The 24,827-nt window shown below is 38.7% G+C and overlaps 1 protein-coding gene across 3 annotated transcripts in view; it reads right to left on the bottom strand.

Annotated features, from left to right (window-relative positions):
• The window catches only part of KIF2A (kinesin family member 2A), a 64,777-nt gene extending 40,285 nt beyond the window's left edge, over window positions 1-24,492 (bottom strand). For 2 of the 3 annotated variants that reach the window (XM_057742774.1, XM_057742766.1), the window contains exon 1: window positions 24,125-24,492. In XM_057742774.1, the coding sequence (XP_057598757.1) occupies window positions 24,125-24,188 (64 nt within the window). In that variant the 5' untranslated portion in view covers window positions 24,189-24,492. Of the gene's footprint in view, window positions 1-6,571; window positions 6,616-24,124 lie in introns of all 3 variants that reach the window. The other variant, XM_057742782.1, reaches the window with a different exon arrangement.
• Window positions 24,493-24,827: the final 335 nt, after the last annotated feature.

Here is a 24,827-nt window from a genome sequence, read left to right on the forward strand (position 1 = left end):
TTGCCTTTTGGTCTTTGAAAACAGGATCCTATTATATGTTTCCTAGTTCACAGCTGAATTCACAGCAGCTGTGAGGCTAAGAAATGCCAGCAACCAATTAGGCTGGCATAAACCTTGTCTAGCATATAAAGTATAATTTGGTTGCAAATGCAGAAGGCAAGAGCTAAAATAAAACATCCAAGAATACTAATAAAATAGCACTACAAGTATTTAAAAGTCAGAATATTTAAAATGCTAGCAAATATACATGTATTATTAAAAGGATATAGTGTTAGAATGTAAGGAAAAATATGAAAAAGCGACAATTCTTTTCAGACCCACGCTGTTTTTAAAAAGACTGCAGCTGTTTGTGACATACCTAGGATTACAAACTCCATGTTTTTTTTCTATTTGTAATTACCCTAATCATAGAGTTGAGGTATACATGAGCATACATGCAACAACTCTTCCTAAAAAGTAAACATTATTTTTATCAGTCCCTCTCGAGCTATGTCCATGAAATTGTCTTTTCATATTTCTAAAATAGTAAGATGAAAATAAAGTTTTCAAAACTGAAACATGAAAGAGTAACACAACTAAAATGATCAGTGAAAATAAAAATGAATTATGATTATTTATAATGGCAATCTGCAAACCCTTAGAAGTTAATAACTATTTTTGTTCAAAGTCTGATAAATTAAAAAAATGACAAAAATCAATGCTTTACAAATATCATTAGCTAAAAATACTAAAAATTTTTTACACAAACTCTGGATAAACTAGTAGTCACTGGTCATTCACGTGCAGATAGCCATGCAATGAAAACCAATCTAGGTTATATGCTAATAAGTTAAAATAAATAGTTCTCTAGTATATACATTCTTGATAAAACAACTAATAACCTCCTCAGTTTTCAATCAGAATACCACTGCATAATTTAAAAGGCTATTTTTTTTTTTACTGACTTTAAAAAATGATAAAAATGAGTTTTCTCCTCTCTGCAAGCAGGGACTAAGAGGAAAAGTATAAATATCCATACTAAGAAGAACAAAAAATTAAATATTATTCTGAATTATAAAATCACACACTCAGAACAAATGCTTGGCATAATGTTGTTTCCAGAGGGTGAATAAAATACATATGCTTACTCAATTCAAAGTAGTTGGCAAATAAATATCTGCACTTTCTTCCAAGTCAGTTCCTACCGGAAGAGAATCCTGCTAAATTTTCTTAAAACACACTGACCTCCAAACTTTTGAAACTGCATGTCATGTGATTAAAATCTGTCTTAAATAGATTTCTTATTATTTCTTAAATTTTATATAAAATATTCACTCCAGTACAATAAATCAACTGTATATTTAGTTATAAGAACCAGTGGCAGTGTATAATGCAAATCTGAGTGCATCTTTCCAAGTAGAGTCATAGCAAAATGTGCTATGTTAGTTAACTTTCGTTGTTGAAGGAGGTTTATTTTAAAGCTCTCTTTTAAAACAGATACAGTTCCTTTCTTCAACTTATTAAAAGGATGCACCTTCAGGAAAATGAAGATATTCCAAGGGGAAAAAACTGGGAAAAATGGAGATTTCCAAAATGCTGCTTTAAAGTAGAAAGACTAAATACAACAAAGGATATTAGTATGAGCATTATTTAGAAAATGAAAAATGTTAAATATGCAGTAACATTCATACATTATTTTTTTCTTGCCAGCTACCTCAAAGCTGTTTATAATTTATTATTTATATTCTCTCCAACAGTAAATGTCAACCTGTTCCTAGATGCCACTGACCAATAAATGAGGACAGCAAAGAATCTGGTGATTTTTGTAAACATCCTTACAGCAGATCCAGTAGAAGTCAAACTCACAAATTCTGATATCCAGGTTTTGTTAGTTAACCTAAGCAGTAATGAAAAGAATCCTTAATGAGGACTACGTAAGCATCACACCTTCTTCAACAGCTTTGGTGGAACAAGGAGCCATTAGAGAAGGGCACAAATAATGCCTCAGCTGACACTGGTAACAGTGCTGTTGCTGTTTAGTAGATCCCTGGGGAATGTGACTTTGCCAAACATAGAGACCTTTTTGTTTTGGTTTATCACATTTAAGATGTTACTGTTTATAACTAAATTTAAAAGTTCTAGCATTTCTTTTCTTAGACTTTAAATACAAAGCTGGAATCTTGAAAAATGGGAATGGTACAGCTAAGAATTTTCATGAAGAAAATACAACTTAAAAATGGGACAAATGTCATTCATATTGTAAACAAACTACACATTTTCACATTCTTACCTCATCTGTCCATTGTTTTGAAAAGGGATGTGAAAACTCAATACTGCCCAGTTTCTCTGGGCTGACAGGAAATTTCAGATCTTGCTGAGTTTTTACAGCAATGATTGGACCACACTGCACACTAAGAACTTGGGTAAAATTATCATTTAGAAGGGCCCATTGTACAGCTTTTCAGAAAATTTCCATCCTTATTTACCCACATGAATAATAATAAAAATGTCACAAAGGGGCCATGACACCATCAATAGTATTAAATCACTGTAGTTTCCTGATATTATTCTGCATATTTGGGGTTGGGGGAAGAGAGGATTTAAAAAGTGTCCAAAACCACTAGTAAAGAAAACATAAAAACTGAATTTCTAAACTCAAGATAAGTTACCCGATTAGGATTCTAGCTGAACTAGTGAAAATGTAAACAAACAAACCTTAGGGAAAAAAAGCATTAAAAACACTTCATAAAGTTTATTAACTAACTAAAGTTTAATAACTAAATAAATCTCAACACATTTTAATTAAAAGGTCATTCTCCTGGGTGACAGAATATCCAAAATACATCTTTATCCATTTGTTTAACAACAAAAGATTTGCGAAGTTTTGTAAGTGGTGGTGTTAAAATAACATGTTGCTGACAGTCCAAAGTTTTTTAGGGTACATGCTCCCAAAACAAGCAATAATCTGAAGTTTTGAAGAACTACTTTTCACAGATAACTGCTGCATATATTGAGCAACATTATCTAATTGCTGCCTGGCTTAAATTCCTATCTATTCAAAAGGGAATTCCATACCAACATAGCTGTATTATTCTGTGAACTTTTTATATCTACATGTACATATCATCTTCTCTTATGCTTAAATACATCCAAACAAGAGCTAGGTATATTTTGGAATGTTTTTCAACAGTTTTCAACAGCAGTAACCCAGGCAACGTAAATGTGTACATATATTTATTACCAAAATTTAAACATAACTCAAGAAAGCTGCCAAAAACCTTATAAAATGTTTGGCCATCCATACTATCAGTTTTCACCTACCCTCCTAACTTTTATTGGGGAATTTAAGGTCTGAATTCAGGTTTCTAAGTGCAATAAGTGCTTTGCAAACGTGCTAACATGAACATCAAGCTGACTCAAGCAGACCAGTAACTTCAGAATCTTTCAAAAAAACAATCAAACAAACAAACAAACAAACCAAAACCACCAAACCTCTCAACAATAAAAACAGGCTAAGCAATCTGAATATTCTACTAGGAGGTGAATCTTACTGTGTAACACTCAGAAGAGAAACTTCCTACTGCCTATAGAAACAGCAGCATATGCCAACACTGGAAGAGGAAGAATGTGGGAAATGCCTATCCAAGCCAAATAATAATGGTATCTACACTTAAACATTAAAAATAAAACTGCTATAGACATAAAAAATTTTTAACTGAAAATCCCGAGTCTTTATTAAACCACTCATCACTGAAAATGAATGAATTTTAAAACAGTCACATTCTTAACCACTATACAAAAATGTATTCCTTCATGCATTACTGTGTCGCTGTAGTCTTGAACAGTAGTCCAGATCCAGAATGTTTACCCACAAACCCTTTGCTATGGACTAAATTGTGTCCCCACACCCCTGCCCCTAAATTTATATGTTGAAGTCTTAAACGCCAAGGAGATGGTGTTTGGAGATGGGGTCTTTGGGAGGTAATTAGGATTAGATGAGGTCCTGAGAGCAGGGCTCTCATACTGGGATTTGGGGCTTTGTAAAGTGGAAAAGGGAGATGTTCTCTTTCCACCATGTGAGGACACAGTGAGAAGATGGCCATCTGCAAGACAGGAAGAAGGCTCTTAGCAGGAATCCAATCAGCCACAACTTTGATCTTTGTTGGATTTTCCAGTCTCCAGAAGTGTGAGAAATAAATGTCTGTTGTTTAAGCCATCCAGTCTATGGTATTTTGTTACAGCAGCCTATGCAGACTAACATGTCCCCTTTCAAATGGTAAAGGACATAAACAGGCAGTAGGAATACAAAGACAAATAAGGCACATTCCCCGCCCTGTGCCAAAATCTCAATCCCTGATTGCAGTGTCACTACTTCCCCCAGGAATCTATCATCACAATCAATATCTGCTCCACTCTACCTATGGAAGTCTATGATGGTAGTGGCTCTGACCCAGGGAAATTTCTACTTTCAATGCCTGGCCAATGTGGATTAAGAGAACAGATAATCACTCTTTTAAACCCTAAGGTAAAATGTGGAATAGCAAATTCAGTGTGGCTAGAGCAAAAGGTATACAAAGAAAAGCAGAGTCATAGAAGCACATAACACACAAACAAATACAGAGTATATGTAGTATTAAAATTTCACTGGACAGTGATTAGGGGAAAATAATCTAAAATAGCTCTTTGGAGAAGGGCAATAATGAAAAAACATTTGAAAAACAATGATATTGATAGTATTTAAGGCAAGGAAAGTGGATGTGAACACCAAGAGAATGGGGGTAGACATCCTGGTCTTCAAGTATAAAGTCAGGGAGATAATGAGATACCAGCAAAGGAGATCAGGCAGCTGCCAGAGAAAAAGAAGAAAAATCTGAAGAGTAAAGTCCTAAAACTCAAGTGAAGGAGGTATTTCAAGGAAAAGAGAATGAATCAACTGTGTCAAATGCTGTTAACAGATCAAGTAAAATAAAAGCAATACCTAAAAGTGAATGTGGGATTAAGAGTTACCATTTTTTCAGATGAGAGGAATAACATTCCAATGTATTGATGGAAATAATTCAGTAAAAAAGAAAATACTGATGATACAGCACAAAGAACTGATGAAGCAGTAATTTGGGGCTGGTGTAAGGGTATAGCATCTAGTGCACAAGTAAAGGAAACTGACCTAAAATAGGAATAGAAAGAGTTTATCCATGGCGAAGTAAGGAAAGCAGATCCACAGGCACAGATACTGGTATTATGGTAGATTTGTAAGAGTTCTTTTCTAATTGCTTATATTTCTCAGTGGTGAAATGGCAAGCAAGGTCACCTGCTGAGAGTGTGGGTGAGTAAATAAACACTAAGGATTTTATGACAAAAGTTAGCTAAGACTTACTTTCAAATATTGTATGCTAACTCACACATACGGAATCTAAAAATGGTACTGATGAACTCAGTGACAAGAACAAGGACGCAGATACAGAGAATGGACTGGAGAACTCGAGGTTTGGGAGGGGGCAGGGGGTGAAGGGGAAGCTCAGACGAAGCGAGAGAGTAGCACAGACATATATATACTACCAACTGTAAAATAGATAGTGGGAAGTTGTATAACAAAGGGAGTCCAACTGAAGGATGGAAGATGCCTTAGAGGACTGGGGCGGGGAGGGTGGGGGGGACTCGAGGTGGGGGGAGTCAAGGAAGGGAGGGAATACGGGGATATGTGTATAAAAACAGATGATTAAACTTGGTGTACCCCCCAAAAAATAATAAATTAAAAAAAAAAAAGTTAGCTAAGAAAGAATGAATGGGCTAGACATATGCTTGCTCATTCAAAGAAAGTAGCCATGAATTTAAATTGTGACCAGTTAGCATAATGATGATTTTTTTTTCCCTCCAGTCATTTCCAGACAATCTAGAAAGGGCAAGGAGGTTTAAAACATATATAAAGGAGTGATCTGCGGTTTCGCCAATCAAGAGAGGGGGCAAGGGAGTTTAAGTTACACACATAAGAGAGTGTTTATAAGAAAGTGAGTTCACGAGGGAAAGATGGGAACAATAAGTAGTAGGATTATAAATCCTGGTGGAGTCAAAAGATTAGTGGAGTCAGGAAACTAGAGGGAATATGTTGGAAAGGTAGAATGATGACTGAAAACTGGGATGTTTGAAACTGAGATTATGGAGATGTCAGGAATATAGTGAGCTGTGGCCAAGGGCAAGATCACTGGAAGGAAGGAAGGAAGGAAGGAAGGAATGGAGGGAGGGAGGGAGGGAGGGAGGGAGGGAGGGAGGGAGGCAGGCAGGCAGGCAGGCAGGCAGGCAGGCAGGCAGGCAGGCAGGCAGTTCAAGGGAATGAGAGGAGAGGGTACTAGAAAGGTCATCTATATATGAATGATGCAATTACCAAAAAACATGATAGGAATAGGGTAGGAGAGAATAACTGTGAGTCACGAGCAAAAATCTTCAAGGAATTAGGGAAATTGGCAATGTCTGAAGTTTCTATCTTGGGAAACCAGGTATATGGTGCTTCCATTAACCAATATAAGGAATACAGAAAATACAGAAATCTGGAGATAAAGGCAATGGTTTCCATTTTTGATGAGTTTAATAGAAATACCAGCAGGAAATCCATGTGGTAATATCGAGAAGGTGGATCTGAAACTAAAGAGAAAGATTAGGTTTGAGGGGGCATTTTTAAAAGTTTTTATTTAAAAATTTTAAATCTATTATGAAATTTACAAACATATTATAAATACCAAACACTCTTCATTCAGTTTCATTAATTTTAACACACCGCCAATCCTACTGCCATTCCTCCCACCACCACGGCTGTATTAATTTGAAGCAAATCCCAGATATCATACCAATTCATCCATATTTACTTCAGTATGTATGAAGATATAATTTCATGGGGTTTTCACATTCTCTTTTTAAAAAGAAATGCCTTCTTATGAATTTATTTTCCTCTTTTCCCAGATGATTTAATGCAGCTAGAAGGGTTTTTAATAAATTGAACTGCATGCCATTGATCTATTTTAAAATATTTAGGATGCGATCATGAAAGAAACCAAACTAAAATAAATCACCTTTACCATAGTTCAAGTTTAAATTCTACTTCCCACATATTCCTCTATGCTTGATTTCATGCTGTCTGACTATGGTTCCTCTAAATCCCAGATATATCATACCACATATGCACACCTACACATATAATAGGAACCCTTCAACTCTAGTAACAAAGACAGCTGACTTCACAACTAGGATTCCAATACACCCCAAAGCCTTATTCATTCTGCATCAAAAAACTGCAGTGTACTTGCTAACAACGCTAAATAAATCTGCTCTCTGGGACATCCTAGGTGGCGCAGTGGTAAAGAACCCGCCTGCCAATGCAGGGCACATGGGTTTGAGCCCTGCCCTGGGAAGAGTCCATATGCCACGGAGCAACTAAGCCCATAAGCCACAACTACTGAGCCCATGTGCCACAACTATTGAAGCCCACGCGCCTAGGGCCCACGCTCCACAACAAAAGAAGCCACTACAACGAGGAGCCTGTGCACCACAATGAAGAGCAGCCCCCTCTTGCAGCAACTAGAGAAAGCCCGTGTGCAGCAACGAAGACCCAACACAGCCAATAAATAAATTAAATAAATAAATAAATAAATTTATAAAAAAAAATCTGCTCTCTGTTAAAAGGTCAAGAATGGGTGTTAGGATCAAGCAAGAACATATGTAAATATTTTAAGTGATACAGGTCATGGAAAAGACCACAGAAGTAAAAGGACATAAAAACAGATCACATTTTGAATTAGGCAATGGTTTCTTAGATATAACAAAAGCAGAGCAACAAGAGCAAAGAAAGAAAAATTGGACTTCATGAGAATTAAAAACTGTTGTGCTTCAAAGAATACTAACCAAGAAAGGGAAAAGATAACCCATGCAATGGGTGAAAATACCTGCAATGCATATATCTGGTAAGCAAACAGTTTCCAGAATACTTAAAGAACTTTTACAACTCAACAATAAAAAGATAAATAACCTAATTTTTTAAATGGGCAAAGAATTTGAAGAGACATTTCTCTAAAGAAGATATACAAATGGCTAGTAAGCACATTCACACCCATGAGGAGAGCTATAATAAAAAAGAAAAAGACAGTAACAAGCTTTGGCCAGGATGTGGAGACACTAGAACCCTCAAATATTACTGGTTAGTGTAAAATGGTGTGGCCATGGAAAATGTTAAACACAGAGCTACCACATGACCCAGCAATTCCACTGTACGCCCAAGAAAACTAAAAACATATGTCCACACAAAAAACTTGTAGGTGAATGCTACTCACAGTAGCAAAAAAACTGTAAACAATTCAAATATCAACTGATGAATGAATAAGTAAAATGGATTATTATTCAGGCACAGAAAAGAACAAAATACTGATACATGCTGCAACATGGATAAATTCCGAGTATAGGCTATGCTAGGTGAAAGAAGTTAGACATTAAAGGTCACATATTGTATGGCTGCACCTATATGTAATGTCTGTGACAGGCAAATCCATAAAGACAGAAAGTTAATTAGTAGAGGCTAAGGGTGGAGAGAAGGAGGAAGGCAGGGTAACTGCTAATGGGTATGGATTTCTTTTTGGGGCGATGCAAATGTTCTGAAATCAGACAGTAATAATAGTCACACAACTCTGGCAATATACTTAAAACCACTGAATTGTACACTTTAAAAGGGAAATTTTCCCCCATCACCTGGAATTTTAATTTCTTTACAGAGATATAATTGATACATAACATGATATCAGTTTCAGGTGTACAACATAATGATCTGTATATATTGGTTTCTTTTTTCAATAAATTATTTATTTATTTGTTTGTTTTTTATTGGCTGTGTTGGGTCTTCATTGTTGCACACGGGCTTTCTCTAGTTGCAGCCAGCGGGTGTTACTCTTCGTTGTGGTGCACGGGCTTCTCACTGCTGTGGCCTCTCTTGTTGCTGAACACGGGCTCTAGGCACATGGGCTTCAGTAGTTGCAGCACATGGGCTCAATAGTTGTGACTCACGGGCTCTAAAGTGCAGGCTCAATAGTTGTGGCACACAAGCTTATTTGCTCCACGGCATGTGGTATCTTCCTGGGGCAGGGCTCGAACCCATGTCCCCTGCATTGGCAGGCTGATTCTTAACCACTGCGCCACCTAGGAAGCCCTGTATTTATTGTGATATGATCACCACAGTAAGTTGACATCCATCACCACACAGAACTACAAATTTTTTTCTTGTGATGAAAATTTTAAATCTATAGTCTTAGCAACTCAAATATACAATACAGTATTATTAACTATAGTCACCATGCTGTACATTATATCCTATGACTTATTTAATAACTGTAAGTTTGTACCTTTTGATTCTCTTCTCCCATTTCACCTACTCCTCATACCCCACCACCTCCCACTTCTAGCAGCTACCAATCTGTTTTAGACACCCAAGTTTGGTGTTTTGTTTGTTTTTAGATTTCACATATAAAGTGAGATTGTATGGTATTTGTCTTTCACTATCTTATTTCACTTCACAGGATGCCCTCAAGGTCCATCCATGTTTTTGCAAAAGGCAAGATTTCATTCTTTTTTATGGCAGAATAATATTCCATTGTGTATACATATACACACACCTTGTATCTTCTTTATCCATCCATCCAATGATGGACACAAGTTGTTTCCATGTCTTGGCTATTATAAATAATGTTACAATGAACATAGTGATACAGCTATTTTTTTTTTTAAACAGACAATAAACAGCATATATTTAGAGTGTACAATTTGGTATCCCAATCCCCCAATTCATTCCCCCCCAACCCTCCCCACTTTCCCCACTTGGTATCCATATGTTTGTTCTCTACATCTGTGTCTCTATTTCTGCCTTGCAAACTGGTTGATTTGTACTATTTTTCTATAGTCCACATATATGTGTTAATATACGATATTTGTTTTTCTCTTTCTGACTCACTTCAGTATGTATGACAGTCTCTAGGTCCATCCATGTCTCTACAAATGTCCCAGTTTCACTGCTTTTTACAGCTGAGCAATATTCCATTGTATATATGTACCACATATTTTTTATCCATTCATCTATTGACGGACATTTAGGTTGCTTCCATGTCCTGGCTATTGTAAATAGTGCTGCAATGAACACTGCAGTGCATGTGTCTTTTTGAATTATGGTGTTCTCTGGGTATATGCCCAGTAGTGGGATTGCTGGGTCACATGGTAACTCTATTTTTAGTTTTGCAAGGAACCTCCATACTGTTCTCCATAGTGGCTGTATCGATTTACATTCCCACAAACAGTGCAAGAGGGTTCCCTTTTCTCCACACCCTCTCCAGCATTTACTGTTTGTAGATTTTCTGATGATGCCCATTCTAATTGGTGTGAGGTGATACTTCGTTGTAGTTTTGATTTGCATTTCTCTAATAATTAGTGATGCTGAACATCTTTTTATGTACCTGCTGGCCATCTGCATATCTTCTTTGGGAAAATGTCTGTTCAAATCCTTGGCTCATTTTTTAAACAGATTGTTTTTTTGCTATTAAATTCTTTAAATATTTTGGATATTAAATTCTTATCAGATATATGGTTTGTAAATATTTTCTCCCATTCCATAGGCTGCCTTTTCATTTTGTTGATGGTTTCTTTTGCCGTGCAGAAGCTTTTTAGTTTGATGTAGTCCCACTTGTTTACTTTTGTTGCCTAAAAAGGCTGAATTTTACAATATGTGAATTACATCTCAATTTTTGAAAAAACAGGTAACAGTAACTAAAAAGATCACAGGGAAATAGGAGATGATCAATGATAGAACTCTGGTAAACATTTAAGAAGTAGACAAGGAGCATGAATTTAGGAGATTAAGAACAGTTCCAAAAGAAGAGAACTCCTATAACATTGTACAATCAAGCCCAAGAGAACCATTTTAAAAGTAGGAGATTACATATGGGGATATGTGTATAAAAACAGATGATTGAACTTGGTGTACCCCCCCAAAAATATAATAATAAATAAAATGGAAAAAAATTAAAAAAAAAAAAACAAAAAAAAGAATGCTCCTCCAAGCCCCCCCCTAAAAAAAGTAGATTACAATTAGCAACAAACAAAACAAAAATGTTCACCTTTACTAGTAATAATGCAAATCTAAACAATTCACCATTTTTTGCCTAAGAAAAGGATTTTTCAGAAAGATTTTATTGAGGTATAATTCACAAAACATATAACTCATCACTTAAAGCATACAATTTAATGTTTTAGTATATTCAGATATTTATAACCATTACCATAGTCAATTTTATAACATTTTAATCACCTCAAAAAGACACCTTGTTATCCTTTAGCTATTATCCCCCCATTCCTCCAATAATCACTAATAATCATAAGCAATCCCTAAGCTACTTTCTATTTCTATAGAGATTAAGTTCATTGATTCTGGCCTCAATACTGAGACAATTTACTTAAGTGAGTTAACCAAGTACAAACTGATAGAAATATAGGCAAGTAATTCATTAGCATGATCTATTTAACTGTGTTCAGAGTTTGAAAAATCCCAATCTATTATTTAGTTAAGGCTGTTCAAGTTTTTTAGGTTAAAAGCTATAATGTCCATTTTTCAAAATTTTTAATTAAAAAAATCATTGTCTTCTCATAATCATACACAATAAATGAAATCTTGTTTTTCTATATTGGCTCTCACAACACTAAAACTTGAATGTTTTTCATTATATGTCCAGACCTCATAAACACTTTAAAAATTAAACCTGTTATCTTTTAAGGGCCATTTAGCCTCAGAAAAGGAAACATTCTATAGGTACAGTATGAACTTCATAATCCAAGCTAGCAAACCTCAAAAACTATGTTTCTACACTGTATGGACAAGGGTATGCGGAAACAGGCACTTCTGCAGATAGAAAGGTAAATTCACACTCTCTCTATGGAAGCAACCTGGCAAGATCTATCAAAAATTAAAAGGTACAATTCTCTGACCCAGTGATTCTCCTTCTAGGACTTTCTCCTACAGATATAGTCATGTATGTAAAAAATGACATTAGCTCAAGATTATTCAGTACAGTACTAGCTGTACAGTAGCTACAGAAGGGGCATAATCTTAATTGCAGTATATTTTATCACTAATAAAATGCAGCTATGAAAAAGAATGAGTAAGTGAAGTAAGTCAGACAAAGACAAACATATGATATCGCTTATACACAGAATCTAAAAAAAAATGATACAAATGAACTTACTTAGGAAACAGAAACAGACAGGGAATTTATGGTTACCAGGGAGAAAGGCGGGGAGGGACAGATTGGGAGTTTGGGATTGACAATGTACACATTGCTATATTTAAAATAGTTAACCAACAAGGACCTACTGTATAGCACAAGGAACTGTTTAATATTCTGTAATAAACTAAATGGGGAAAGAATCTGAAAAAGAATAACATATGTACATGTATAACTGAATCACTCTGTTGTACACCTGAAACTAACACAATACTGTTAATCAACTATATTCCAATATAAAATAAACACTAAAAAAAAGAAAAAGAATGAGGTTCTCCAAGATACTGTTGTTATTGATAAATGAAAATAAAATTAAGAAGCACCAGTGTATACAATATACCATCGGTGGGGAAAAGGTATACATTTACACATGTTGCTATTCCAAACAGGTAATTAAATTTAAAAAAGAAAGTATACATTAAAAGCAATGACACAAACTTTGTTATGTCCTACTCTTGATGCCTGGAAGATGAACACAAATCAATTTTTACCAGAATGTCAAAATCTGAATAGACAAGAGTAGTGAAAGAACAGCACAGCTAGATATTCATTCAATAACTGGTTCAGCAAATAGATAATTTATTAAGTGTGTAAAGGTCCTCGGCTAGGCACTGGGGATATGATGAAACTTGAGTCTGACCAGAGATAATTAAACACATAACACTGTCCCATGAGTAAATAGAGGGGACTCAGAAAATATAAAGCAGGGGACCCATCCTGGTCTAGGAATCTAAGAAAGATGAAGTGTTTAACAGAGACGAAAAGGAGCAACAGCAGTTAGACAGGTTAGGTACAAGTTTTATGAATTCAGCGTCTGGAGTGTCTCAGGTAAGTGATAAGAAATGAGACTGGAGAGGGAAGTCAGACTGTTCAAGGTCTAAAGTAACCTATGTTACAGAGTTGGGTTTTATCCAAAGGGTAAAAGAGGTAGAGGAAGTTATCAAAAAGTTTTAAGCAGGTGATCATGTTTGAAAGGTTATTCTGAAAGGTAACCGACCAAAGGTAGAGAGACCTTAGGAATTTATTAGGAATTTGTTGCAGCAGTACAGATGAGATATAATGCTAGCTTGACCAAAGTATATAGAGGGATGGAAAAATGCAGACTGAAGAGGTACTTGAGCACTTAAGAGAACCTGATGATAGGATATGAGGTTAAGACAGAACAAGGAGTCAAGGAAGACAGAATCTAGGTTTCTGACTGGGGCAATAAGGTAAATGAAAGTGATGAGAGATACTGAAGGAAGAGATTTGGGGAAGGGGGAATGGGTTCAATTTTGGACATGCTGAATGTGAGGTATTTATGAGCTATTCAAGTGGAGATAATCAGTAATTCTTTAGACATACAAACAGGACGTGTCTTCAAGCCAGGATGAGGTGAAGAGAAGCATTTAGTTCACCCAGAGAGAATACTGTGCAAGAAGCACTGCAGGGTTAGGACCAAGCCCTGAGGAACACCAGCATTTATAAAATGGCGAGAAAGATGTATGTGCATAGATTAAGAAGGAAAGGTATAAGGGGCAGGAGGAAAATAAGTTTTAATTTTAATTTAGTTAAGGAATGGCTCTTAATTAAACCCAAAAGAGCATATAAGGTTAAAAGCAATGTATCACTTTTTTTAAACCAGTGATGGCATTTTAGTTTTACACCGAGATTTTTTTCTTTTCTTTTCTTTTTAATTGAACTATAGTTGATTTATAATATTGTGTTAGTTTCAGGTGCATAGCAAAGTGATTCAGGTATACATACATACATACATTCTTTTTCAGATTCTCCTCCATTATAGATTATTACAAGATATTGAATCAGTTCCCTGTGCTATGCAGTAAATCCTTGTTGTTTATTTCATATATAGTGGTGTGTATCTGTTAATCCCATACTCCTAATTTATCCTTCCCCTACCTTCCCCTTTGGTAACCATAAGCTTTTTCTACGTCTGTGAGTCTGTAAATAAGTTCATCTGTATTATTTTTTAGATTCCACATAAGTGATATCATATATTTGTCTTTCTCTATCTGACTTACTTCACTTAGTATGATAATTTCTTGGCTGTGTGGCATGGGGGAATTTAGTCCCCTGACCAGGGATCAAACCCGTGCCCGCTGCATTGGAAGCACAGCGTCTTAACCACTGGACCGCCAGGTAAGTCCCTAGAACTTTTTTTTTTTTTCCAAAAGAAATGATACAGCCAGAGTACCTGCATTGAATACAACAGCTATTTAACATTCTGTTGTAACTGACAAAGTAGCCTTTTCTAGGGGAAAGTCATGTATCTCTATCCCCTCAAAGGCATCAGATGAAGGGACTCTAAGTAATGGTCATGCTGCAAATGCTAGCTGTATTCATAAAAACACCTGAAGGCAATCTACACTATAGGAAGAAAAAAGAAAGCATTATTTAATTAATGATCTGACTTCCAATGCCTGGAACTTTCATAGTACACAAAGAATTCTAAAGGAATTAGAGTGTAGAGGACTTTAGAGGCAGATAACCTATGTTCTAATCTCATATTTGCTACTTTATGTACAACCTTGGACAAGTCAATTTCCTCACTGTAGAAACATAAGCAAGTTTTAACCAACAGCAGTATTTCATTAAAGAGCTGTCTGTGGTTAAATTCTATGACTTACCTAATTAATAAGAGCCTCAAATTTGTTTTAATTTCTTTAAAAACCATGTAGGTAAATCACTATATCCATTTCTCTTTAGCAATCCAAAGTAAACTAAAGCCTTAAAAATATCACCTTCCTAACCCCCCAAAATTTAATGCTGTTCGCACTCCCAACTCACTTTTCATAGAATGACATAATTAGATTTCATATGCATATCTTACGTCAAGAATTACCTATAGATTAACTAGAACAGGGTTTAAATCAAACCCTGGCCAATTTCAAGGATGAAGCTTCTACTACAGTGCTTGTATATTTGTCATGGTATTTGAACTATAAACTCAAAATGCCCACAGGCCAAAGTAAAGAGATGGAGCTCAAGTTGCTAAAAGCTTATCTGAAACCTCTCATTGCACTACAGCTCATTTAAAAATTTCATCAGCAAACCCTAAGTCTCCCATACTGGCCAATAGACCAAGCATAACAAAAATGAAGAGCAAATATTCACCTTAACTGCAACTCTACTGGATTGATCCTTATTCTTAAAATACTATAAATTCTTGTCAATAATTAGTCCATTATTTCAAGAGTAACTCTGACTTTTAGCATCCAAAGTTTGCATACCCCCTCCCCTCCTTTAAAAGTACATTTTTTTAAAGACTAGTTTTAGGTTCATTGCAAAATTGGGCAGAAGATACAGAAATTTCCCATATATCCCCCGCCCCCACATACCACAGCCTCCCATACTATCAACATCCCACCCTGGGTACACTTGTTACAATCAATGAACCTATACTGACACATCATTAATACTCAAAGTACATACTGTACATTAGAGTGCCCTCTTAGTGTTGTATCTCCTTTGAGTTTTGACAAATTTACAACACTTATTCAATGTTAGAGTATCATAAGGAACAATTTCACTGCCCTAAAATTCTACTGGGTTCTGTCTAGTCATCCTTTGCTTACCCATTTTTAAGTCCTAAATTGCAAATAGCAGTTAAGAGATCCTAAATGCTGAAATGACATTCAGAATCTTGAGGATGAAAAGGGAAGGCAAAAGCCAGGGCAGAAAAAAATAGGCCAAAGATAAGAGCAAAGGAAAAGTAAAGGAGAGCAGCTGCATTTTAAGAATCAAAACACTCCATCCCTTAAAGAGCCAAAGCCACATCCTTTAAGTACTGTTTTCCCTTCCCATTCCTTTCTAGGAATTCTGAGAGGGTCTTGGCTAATACACTATAACTGAGTCTTAAGTAGGCAAAGCAGTTACAGCTTAAGTAAATTCCTGATCTACATATACACATTTATTGGAAGTGACTCATACCTTAGACTCACTTTTAAGATACTAGTGGCAAAAACTATGAACAGTGTTGAGTTGGATGCTCTTTTATAGCACATTGTACACTGCCTCTACAGTTCTCTATGTGGTATTCGTGAATAGAATCAACCTGACTAAACAGACTGAAGAGATTTTATAACCTACACTCAGACTTTCCAAACGTTAAGTCCATTCCTTTCAACACATCTGCCCTTTATCCAGCACAAGTGATATACTGCATATAGCATCAATTCTTTTCACAGTGTTCTTTATCTCATCTGTTCCTTAACCATTGCTTACCCTCTCCGACTAATGCAATCTTATCCTTGCTAGCTCTCATTTTCAGTACTACTCTCCCTCTAATCTATCACTAATCACTAGCTAACTCCTATTACTGCTCTTAGGAGCTTAAGTCCTACAGTAGTTTCCAAGTGTCCTAGAAATTAATTCCAAGATGCCTTACCTTACCTTTGTTGTCAAGTCTTTAATAAGGTGTCCCAGATTACTCCACCTCCTTCCTTTCCTTATCTATCATGCCCTGGTAGGCCTGTTTTAAATGCCCGTTACCTGACAGCCCTCCATTTCCACCTCACATGTTGTGCCACGGGCCTGGAATGCCTCCTTCCCCTGCAAGGCAACCTACCGGTCATCTTCCTCCCATCATTCAAACTTCACTTGCCATTAGATTTTGTCAGATCACTGTTAGGAAATGCTACTTTTTCTAAAATAATGGATCACAACCCTGGGTGTACAATGGAATCACCAGCGTGTGTGAAGTTAAGTTTCACTAGTGTATGAGATGTTTTAACATAAAACACTGAGGCCCTGGCTCCGTATCAGACCAATTAAAACAGAATCTCTAGGCAAAGGACCCAGATAACAGTGGTGATAGGTGAGGAGTGGTTTGTTTGGTTGTTGTCCCCAAAGCCCCACAGGTGATTCCAATAAGCAGCCAGTGCTGTGAACCACTACATTAACCCTACCCAGGCTAGAAACAGCGCTCCCATAATATTTATCCAATATGTTCTCTCAACATATCCATATCCCGCATCCCTAAAATACACGTACCACATAGTCTTGACATATATATATATAATGTGACTATCTGAAATGGTCCTTCATAAGGCTTAGACACTTTACAGGAGTTTATACACTTGAGCACAGGGTTTCTATTTTGTAAAATGGGGACGATACCGTCTACATTATAGGGTTGTCATGAAAATAAAACAAGATACTGGATATTATACATTTAGCAAAGCAACTGACTTATAAAGGACACAAATGTTAAAACCCTTCAGGTATCAAGATTAACATCTGGATTCACTTTTTAAGAAAGAAACAAAACTCAAGTGGCAGTAGGGAAGATACAAGCTATCTGGAGGAGGCTGAGTAGATACCTCCTGGCCAAGAGTTCTAATCAGAGGGATCATTCTTTGCACAGTATAGACACTCAACAAATTTTACCATAAGTATGTCCCATCCTGATACAACCTTTCTTTTAAAAAACCTTATAGAGGTGAAATCTGGTTAAAATTAATGCCAAAACCAATAAAAAAAACCTGGAGAAAAAGTCTTTGAAAGAGTGTAAAATACAGCCCAGAGAGGTGCCTGATTCTTATAGTTCCTTGGTCACTCTGTGTGAAGAGGTTGTTCCCAAATTACACAGAAGCACCAGCAGCTGGCTCTATCTGCTTCCTTGGTCCCTGTGTTTACAAGCACCCCAACACAGGATATCCAGAGAGGAACCTGCTGCCAGGGACTGGTCTGCCAGAAATTTAAAATGGAATAAACTTTATATTCTTTAGGTGCCAAAAGAAAGGTTAAAAGTTATAAAGTCAAAACTGAAATAAGTATCAGAGAATAGAAAATAGGCCAGTAATGACAAATAATGCGAATTTCAACTGACTGACAAGGGCTACCAGGTGCTGTATTTTAAAAAGAATTCTGAGACTGAATATATGGGTTCATCAGGAAAGCATGCCATGAGAGATAATGGATACTGGTCATGGGCAGGGGAGGTGAAAGGGACAGCAGGTATGACATGTATTTTCCACCAGAAGACTTGTAATTTTAAGAGTCTAAAGAATCTAAACCGAAAAAGCTAAGTGGTAATGATGCACACACAGAATGGCATAGTTCTATCAGTACTAATTGTACTGTTATCAATCATTTGTTTCTGAGGGCAGGAACTGTATCTTATTCTTTTTTGTATCTCCAACACCTATCCAAATGCCTTATATACAACAGGCTGTTAACAAAAGTATATTTAATTAACTCTGTAATAAGAAAACAGAGAATTATGAGATCACATTATTCTGTGATGTGGCATAATCACTTAAGCTCTATACACCAAAATACTCTCATACCCTAGTAAATGCCCACTTGAACTGCAAGCCTAATTGCAGTAGGTAGTGAGGAAAACAAGTAGTACCAAAATGGGACAGCCCAGGACTAGATTTAGAAGCACAACTTTTAAAAGGGACACCCCTCCCCTCATTTTACTCTTGGGAGATAGTAGCAAAAAGTTAAACTTAAGGGTAACCAATGATGAAACAATACTCTGTTTCATTTTGTTTAAGTTTTCACTAGATAAATCCCATGACCATGAACTTGTATTTAGTTCTCATACATAGCACAGCATCCCCTATGTGTAATCAAGCACTTATGTATTTAATATGGTGAGGTTCTAATGTCTATTTTCACTTAGGCACTATAATACCATTAGTTCTACTTTAATTAAAAGAGCTAGTGTGTGATAGAAGGGCAACCTTCCTATATTTGCTACACAATTAGACCAGAAGAGCGAAAATTAATTTTACCCAAGGCGCAAGCTCAAAACTACAATCTCAAAACAAACACCCTTAAAAGATGATTTTAGGTTACAGAAGAGTGGTGTTAAAAGCAAATTGGTGGTTAATTCCAAGAATTAAGCTTTGCAAAAAAATTAATGTAATATTAATGACACCTATACTTGTGACTAGAAAGAATGGGTCTAGATGATCTCTCAAGGAATCTTGTTCTGGATTTTCCACACTTGTGCCTCCTTCCCTATTTGAAGGGACAAAAGCTTAATTGGCTCTTTGCTATTTTCTCTGGATTTTTAAAAAATTATAACACACAAAACAAGTTAACACATGGCCTTTCCCCACAATTCCAAAATTTCTGACATAAAAATCAGATGACTGGGGCTTCCTAGGTGGCGCAGCAGTTTAGAATCCTCCTGCCAATGCAGGGGACACAGGTTCAATCCCTGCTCCAGGAAGATCTCACATGCCGCAGAGCAGCTAAGCCCGTGTGCCACAACTACTGAGCCCATGTGCTCCAACTACTGAAGCCCACGTGCCTAGAGCCCAAGCTCCGCAAGAAGAGAAGCCATGGCAGTGAGGAGCCCGCACACCACAACAAAGGGTAGCCCTCACTCACTGCAACTAAAAACAAAGCCCGCGCACAGCAAAAAAGACCCAACACAGCCAATTAAATAAACAAATAAATAAATAAATAAATTTTATTAAAAAAAGAATCAGATGACTAGGCAATGAATATAGATTTCTTTCTGTGGTAGTTCTAGAAGCACGAAGTGACTGACTATTGAAAAGGGCTTTAAAGCCTTAGATTGCTGAATTGTAATGCTTATAGTTAATAAAATATCAGAAATCAAACTGATCTCACCAACTGAGCAAATTTAAGCAACATTATTAATTGTAGGTTATCTGAGCTAAAGGGGATTTTATACCTCACAAAAGAAAAAAAAATCTAAGTACACAAAGCGATCAACTTCATACCATCATCAGCAAACATCTGCCAGCATTTGAAGAGACCTAGCAGTAAAAGGACGCAGATCTTGGTCCAGGCTATGCCTCTTATTAACCATGTGATCTTGGCAAGTAACCCAACCTCAGATTCTTCACCTACCTCATAGGTTTCTGCAACGATCCAGTTTGATAATCTATTTAGAAAACTATGAAGACCTAACAAATATATATATACATATGGAACCATCATCATGCTATCACCATGTAAAAAGAAATCATTAATCCACAACTTCCTTCATTCTACTCTTCCTAGTCAAATCACATATAATTGTACCAAAAGGTACTATATTGCTGTGTGGTTCATTTTTATTATCTAAATTCACAGTCTATTCTCCAAAAGCCTATATAATGACATGTAAAGATGAACTAGCAGAAGAATAAACGTGACAAAGTAGGTAGAGAATTAGGTCATTAAAATCTTTTCTAAAGATTGCCTGCCCTAAACTCAAAGATTCCTGATGCGTCCTTTGAAATCTTCACTTTCCTCTGGATTTCAGATGCTTAATTAAAGCACTCTTTCCACCATTTAATTAAGACACAGAGATATTCTTTCTCCCACAATTTTGAGTTTTGTGACCTTCTAGTAAATATACCATAACACTTTTTACTGGATCATTCCAACTGGGCTCTATAATATTGCTCTCTAGTGGTTTTCCTGTGAGCGAGAAGCAATTTCCTACATTTTAACTGGGCTGTAGAAAGCTGTATACGGTTCCCAAATAATAAAGAATTCTTCCTTTACTGCCACAGTTCTTGACAGTCTAGTTTCTATGCTATATAAGCCAGGTTCCTGGCTGCCACTATATGAAGCTGAAGGAATCTAGACAAGTCACTTACAGTGACTTGGGACTCAGTTTCCATATCTATAAAAATGAGAACTAGATTATCTCTAAGGATCTGTCTGGTTGATTCTCTTCAGATCACATTTACCAATCCTGCGACTAAGAGACCCCAAAGAACAATCCCATTGTAACAGCAGCTTCTAAATATTCAAAATATTTCTCATCACTCCCCAGCCCCCAAAGGATAGTCACAGCTACTTTGGAATGAATAAGAAATGTTTTAACAGTGCAGGTTTGTTTTTGCTTTTTGTTTTGTTTTTTTTTTTTTGTTTTTTTTGGTGGGGGGGATGTCTCCTAATGAAAACTACCTAGCTACACAACAGTTAAGATTGCAGTTTTCAGAGTCATTAGATTCCAAAAAGAAACTGAATCAGAAAGATAATAGGAAGACATGTGCAAGAAAATAAACATGAGTGTTCATTTCCAGAAATCAGTCCAATTTCATACCAGGTCATCTCCTGTGGCTTGGAATAATCTTAGGAGTCCAAGCCTAACCTCTGTCACCTCTAATCTTAGAATACCAAAAAAGTTAGTAAGCCTTCACAGATCACTCAATGTCAATCAACTCTGGGAATCTTGAACCAAGAGGCCTGGCCGGGGTGGGGGTGGGGGCGGGGGCAGAGCAGGGAAACGGCAGCAAAGGATGAGCATAGGTGGAAGGGTTTCCCTTCCAGGTAAGTTTCACCTTAACGGTTAATTAAAATAATGTTTGAAAACCAAAATCCAATAATGAATGATTCACTCAAAACTATATACAAGGAACTCAGCTAGGAACATGATGCGATACAGAGATGAATTCAGGGAATTTAGAAAAATGTACCCAAATATTAATACTAAAGGAAATATGCTGTCTCATGGGTCTCCCAATGACTTAGGAATTCAGTGGCTAACTGGTCATCCAGCTTTAGTAATCAATGAAGACTTATCTGGGATTAGTTTTGAGCAGGGTTTTGAAAGATAGTAGTAAGTCCACTTCAGTTACCTGGGAATATATTTTTTTAATTTAAGAGCATCACGGATGGGAAAAGCACGCTCTGAAACAAGGACAAAGATTACCATTAGCAAGCATTCAGAAAAGATCAAGTCACCAGTCAACAGCAGTCTAGAGCAGCCCTTCTTCATCCTGTGGTTTCCATTGTCTGAGGTATTACATTAGTGCTCATCCAACTACAAAGTTTATTTCTGTAACAATGACCACTAGTGTTTTATCTAAAACAGATATGCTATAGAAATGGGAGGAAACAAAACAGCTTCTTTAAAGTGAAAAAGGGAAAGCTTGAGGGGGACTCCCAGACATCAATTTCTACTGTGAAACACCCCCCCCCAATGCAAATGATCATTCCTTTCTTTTCAAGTTCTCAACTTATCTATTAAATACGTGTAAGTACGTACATGACTATAAGTTAAGATGATATATGTTGTAATGATTTCCATCAGTTCGCAAGGGCAAACTGCTCTGAAATGTGATTTTAAGTTACTCGCACTTATGTAAGAACACAAAGCTCTTAGATGTCAGGGTTTCTGGTACTGGCAGGTGAAGGCAGAAAGGGTATTAAAAGCCGCTACCCTAGAACCCCTCCAAAAACCAAAACTGTTTCCAATCTGATATGTTTAAATAAAAAGATGTTACCCCAGAAAATATAAAATCATCCAAACCTTTCAAATATCATGATACTTCTGACAGATTCTACAGTAATAACTATAATCATAGTTAAAGGCTTAGAATGTAAAGAACTTACATATTTTATGCCCCCCCCAAATTTTAAATAATACATAAACTCTACTTTTGCTAGTATACAGTGAACCTGCATTACCTAAAAAAGAAATTACAGTAACAGCACTGCTTAAGGGAAGTTATCTGAAGAGAAAATATAAAGAAACCCCAACCCCAATAAAAGAGATCTGTTTCCCACTAATGTTACTGGTAACTTCTAAAGCTCTAAGTGGTATAATTTATCTTTTCCCATACAGAATAATAATGCTTCCAGTTGTTAACACAAATTATGTCAAATATAACGAAGAGAAACAAATCATAAGCTACCCAGGGTCTTCCAATACATCACACAGATAACATGAAAGTCAATCTAAGCCTCACATAACTTGGTCAAACCGGGTAGAAACCAAGAGGGTGTGGATGCGATAGCGACACTTACCAGTGACTGGGCTAAATGATAAGCCATGAATGAGAGGTACGGTATAAGGGACACCGCACACCTCTCGACACTACACACCTCTACTTCGTTCAGTGTCTGGACTGAAAGAAAATAATGTATTCCCCCTCCATGCGTTTTCTCCTTTGCAATATACATTATTTCCAAAGCCTGGCTGGCTAGGGACATAAAACATTGTTCCCTAAGAGAAACCGATAGAAAGACACATCAGCCCAGGGCCTTTTCTCTTCTTTTTGATTTTAATTAAGCATGTGTCTTCACCTCGTCTTACCCTTCTCTCTTGGTTACCTCTCGGGAGGGGGTGAAAATATCAACATCCGGTCGCCCATCCCCACCCTCTGGCTGGTGCCTCGCACGGACTCCGCTCGTCCCGCTCCCTCCCCTGCGGTCTCAGCACCTTTGAGAAGCTTACTGAATACTTCTTCCCGTCGCTCCCCCCCTCTTATTCATGGCTGAGCACGAGATGCTCCGCACCCTTCTTCCAAGCAAGGGTCTAGCAGAAAAGAAAGGGGGCATCCTCGAGAAACGGAAGGCGAAGGAACCTGACCACCAGACGGTTTAAGCCAACGGGGTTGGCCCTCCTCCCCCACCTCGGCCTCGCACCAGTCGTCGGTTCCCTAAACACTGAAATCTCTGGTCTTCACGCTCTCCCCACCCCCAACCCCTCAGAGAAGAGGCCGGAAAATGAAAAGGCCGGGGTGAGCCGAGAGGCAGGGTCGACCCTTCACGGAGCCCCCGGGCTGGCGTCCCCGGGGAAGATGGAGACCGCGGGGGGAGGGAGGGCCCCCCGGCCCGGGAGCCGCCGAGCACCCGCCCGAAGCCCCCAGAGACGCAGCCCCCGAACGCGGAGCCTTCCCCGCCGGCCTTCCCGGGCACAGCCCCCCCCGCAGGGCCCCTCCCCGCTTCGGCACCGCAGCGGCGCCCGGGGCGGACCCCAAGCTGGCCTCACTCGCACACACGCCACACACAAAAGCGCCGCGGCCGCCGCCTTCCCGCCCCCACAGCCCCGCGGAGCAATCAATGAGGCGGCGGGCGCCCGCGTCCCCTCCGCGCACACCCGAATGCGGGGCCCCGGCGGCAGGGGCGGCGGCGAAGCTCACCATCGCTCCGCTTGATCTCCACGTAAATGCCGATCTGGATCTTGCCGAAGTTGGCCGTTGCCATCACCTCATCTGGAGCAGCGGCGGCGGGCCGAGGGAGGGGGACTGGAGGGCGGAAAAGGCGGGGAGGGGGCGGGGTAGGTGCGGGCGGGGGAGCGGTGGCCCGCGGCCGCGCCGGCCCGGGCGACAGCGTGAACGCGAGCCGGGGCCGCGGGGAGCAGCGGCGGGACGGCAGGCGGAGGCCCCGGGCCTGCAGGCCGGCGGGAGGAAGCGCACGCCGGGGCGTCGGGGTGAAGCGAGGGCCGGGGCCGTGCGGCGGCGCGGCGGAGAGTGGGAGGGCCCGCGCCGCCCGCCCGCCCGGGAGCCGACGCTGGGGAGGCGGGGCGCCGGGCGCCTGCGCAGAGCGCTCCTCCCGCGTCTCCTCCTCCGCCGCCCGCCTTTCCCCGCTGCCTAGAGGCGGCCCCGCCCAGCTCCGCGGCTGGGCTGGCGGGCTGGCCGGCTGGCGGGCTGGCGGGCAGGCGGGCAGGCGGGCGGCGGCCCCGGCGAGGCCGGCAGCGCGGCACGGCCCCCAGGAAGCCTGCGTCTCGTTTGATTTCGGCGCGCGTCCTGGAAGAGGCGGGAACCCGCGCGCTGGTGCCATCCCGTCTCTCTGGCTTCCAAGCATGGGCGCCGTTGCTGGAATGGATGAAGGGCTCTGTGCTTT

The sequence above is a fragment of the Hippopotamus amphibius genome, chromosome 1, assembly GCF_030028045.1.
Source record: "Hippopotamus amphibius kiboko isolate mHipAmp2 chromosome 1, mHipAmp2.hap2, whole genome shotgun sequence".
Classification (NCBI taxonomy): Eukaryota; Metazoa; Chordata; class Mammalia; order Artiodactyla; family Hippopotamidae; genus Hippopotamus; species Hippopotamus amphibius.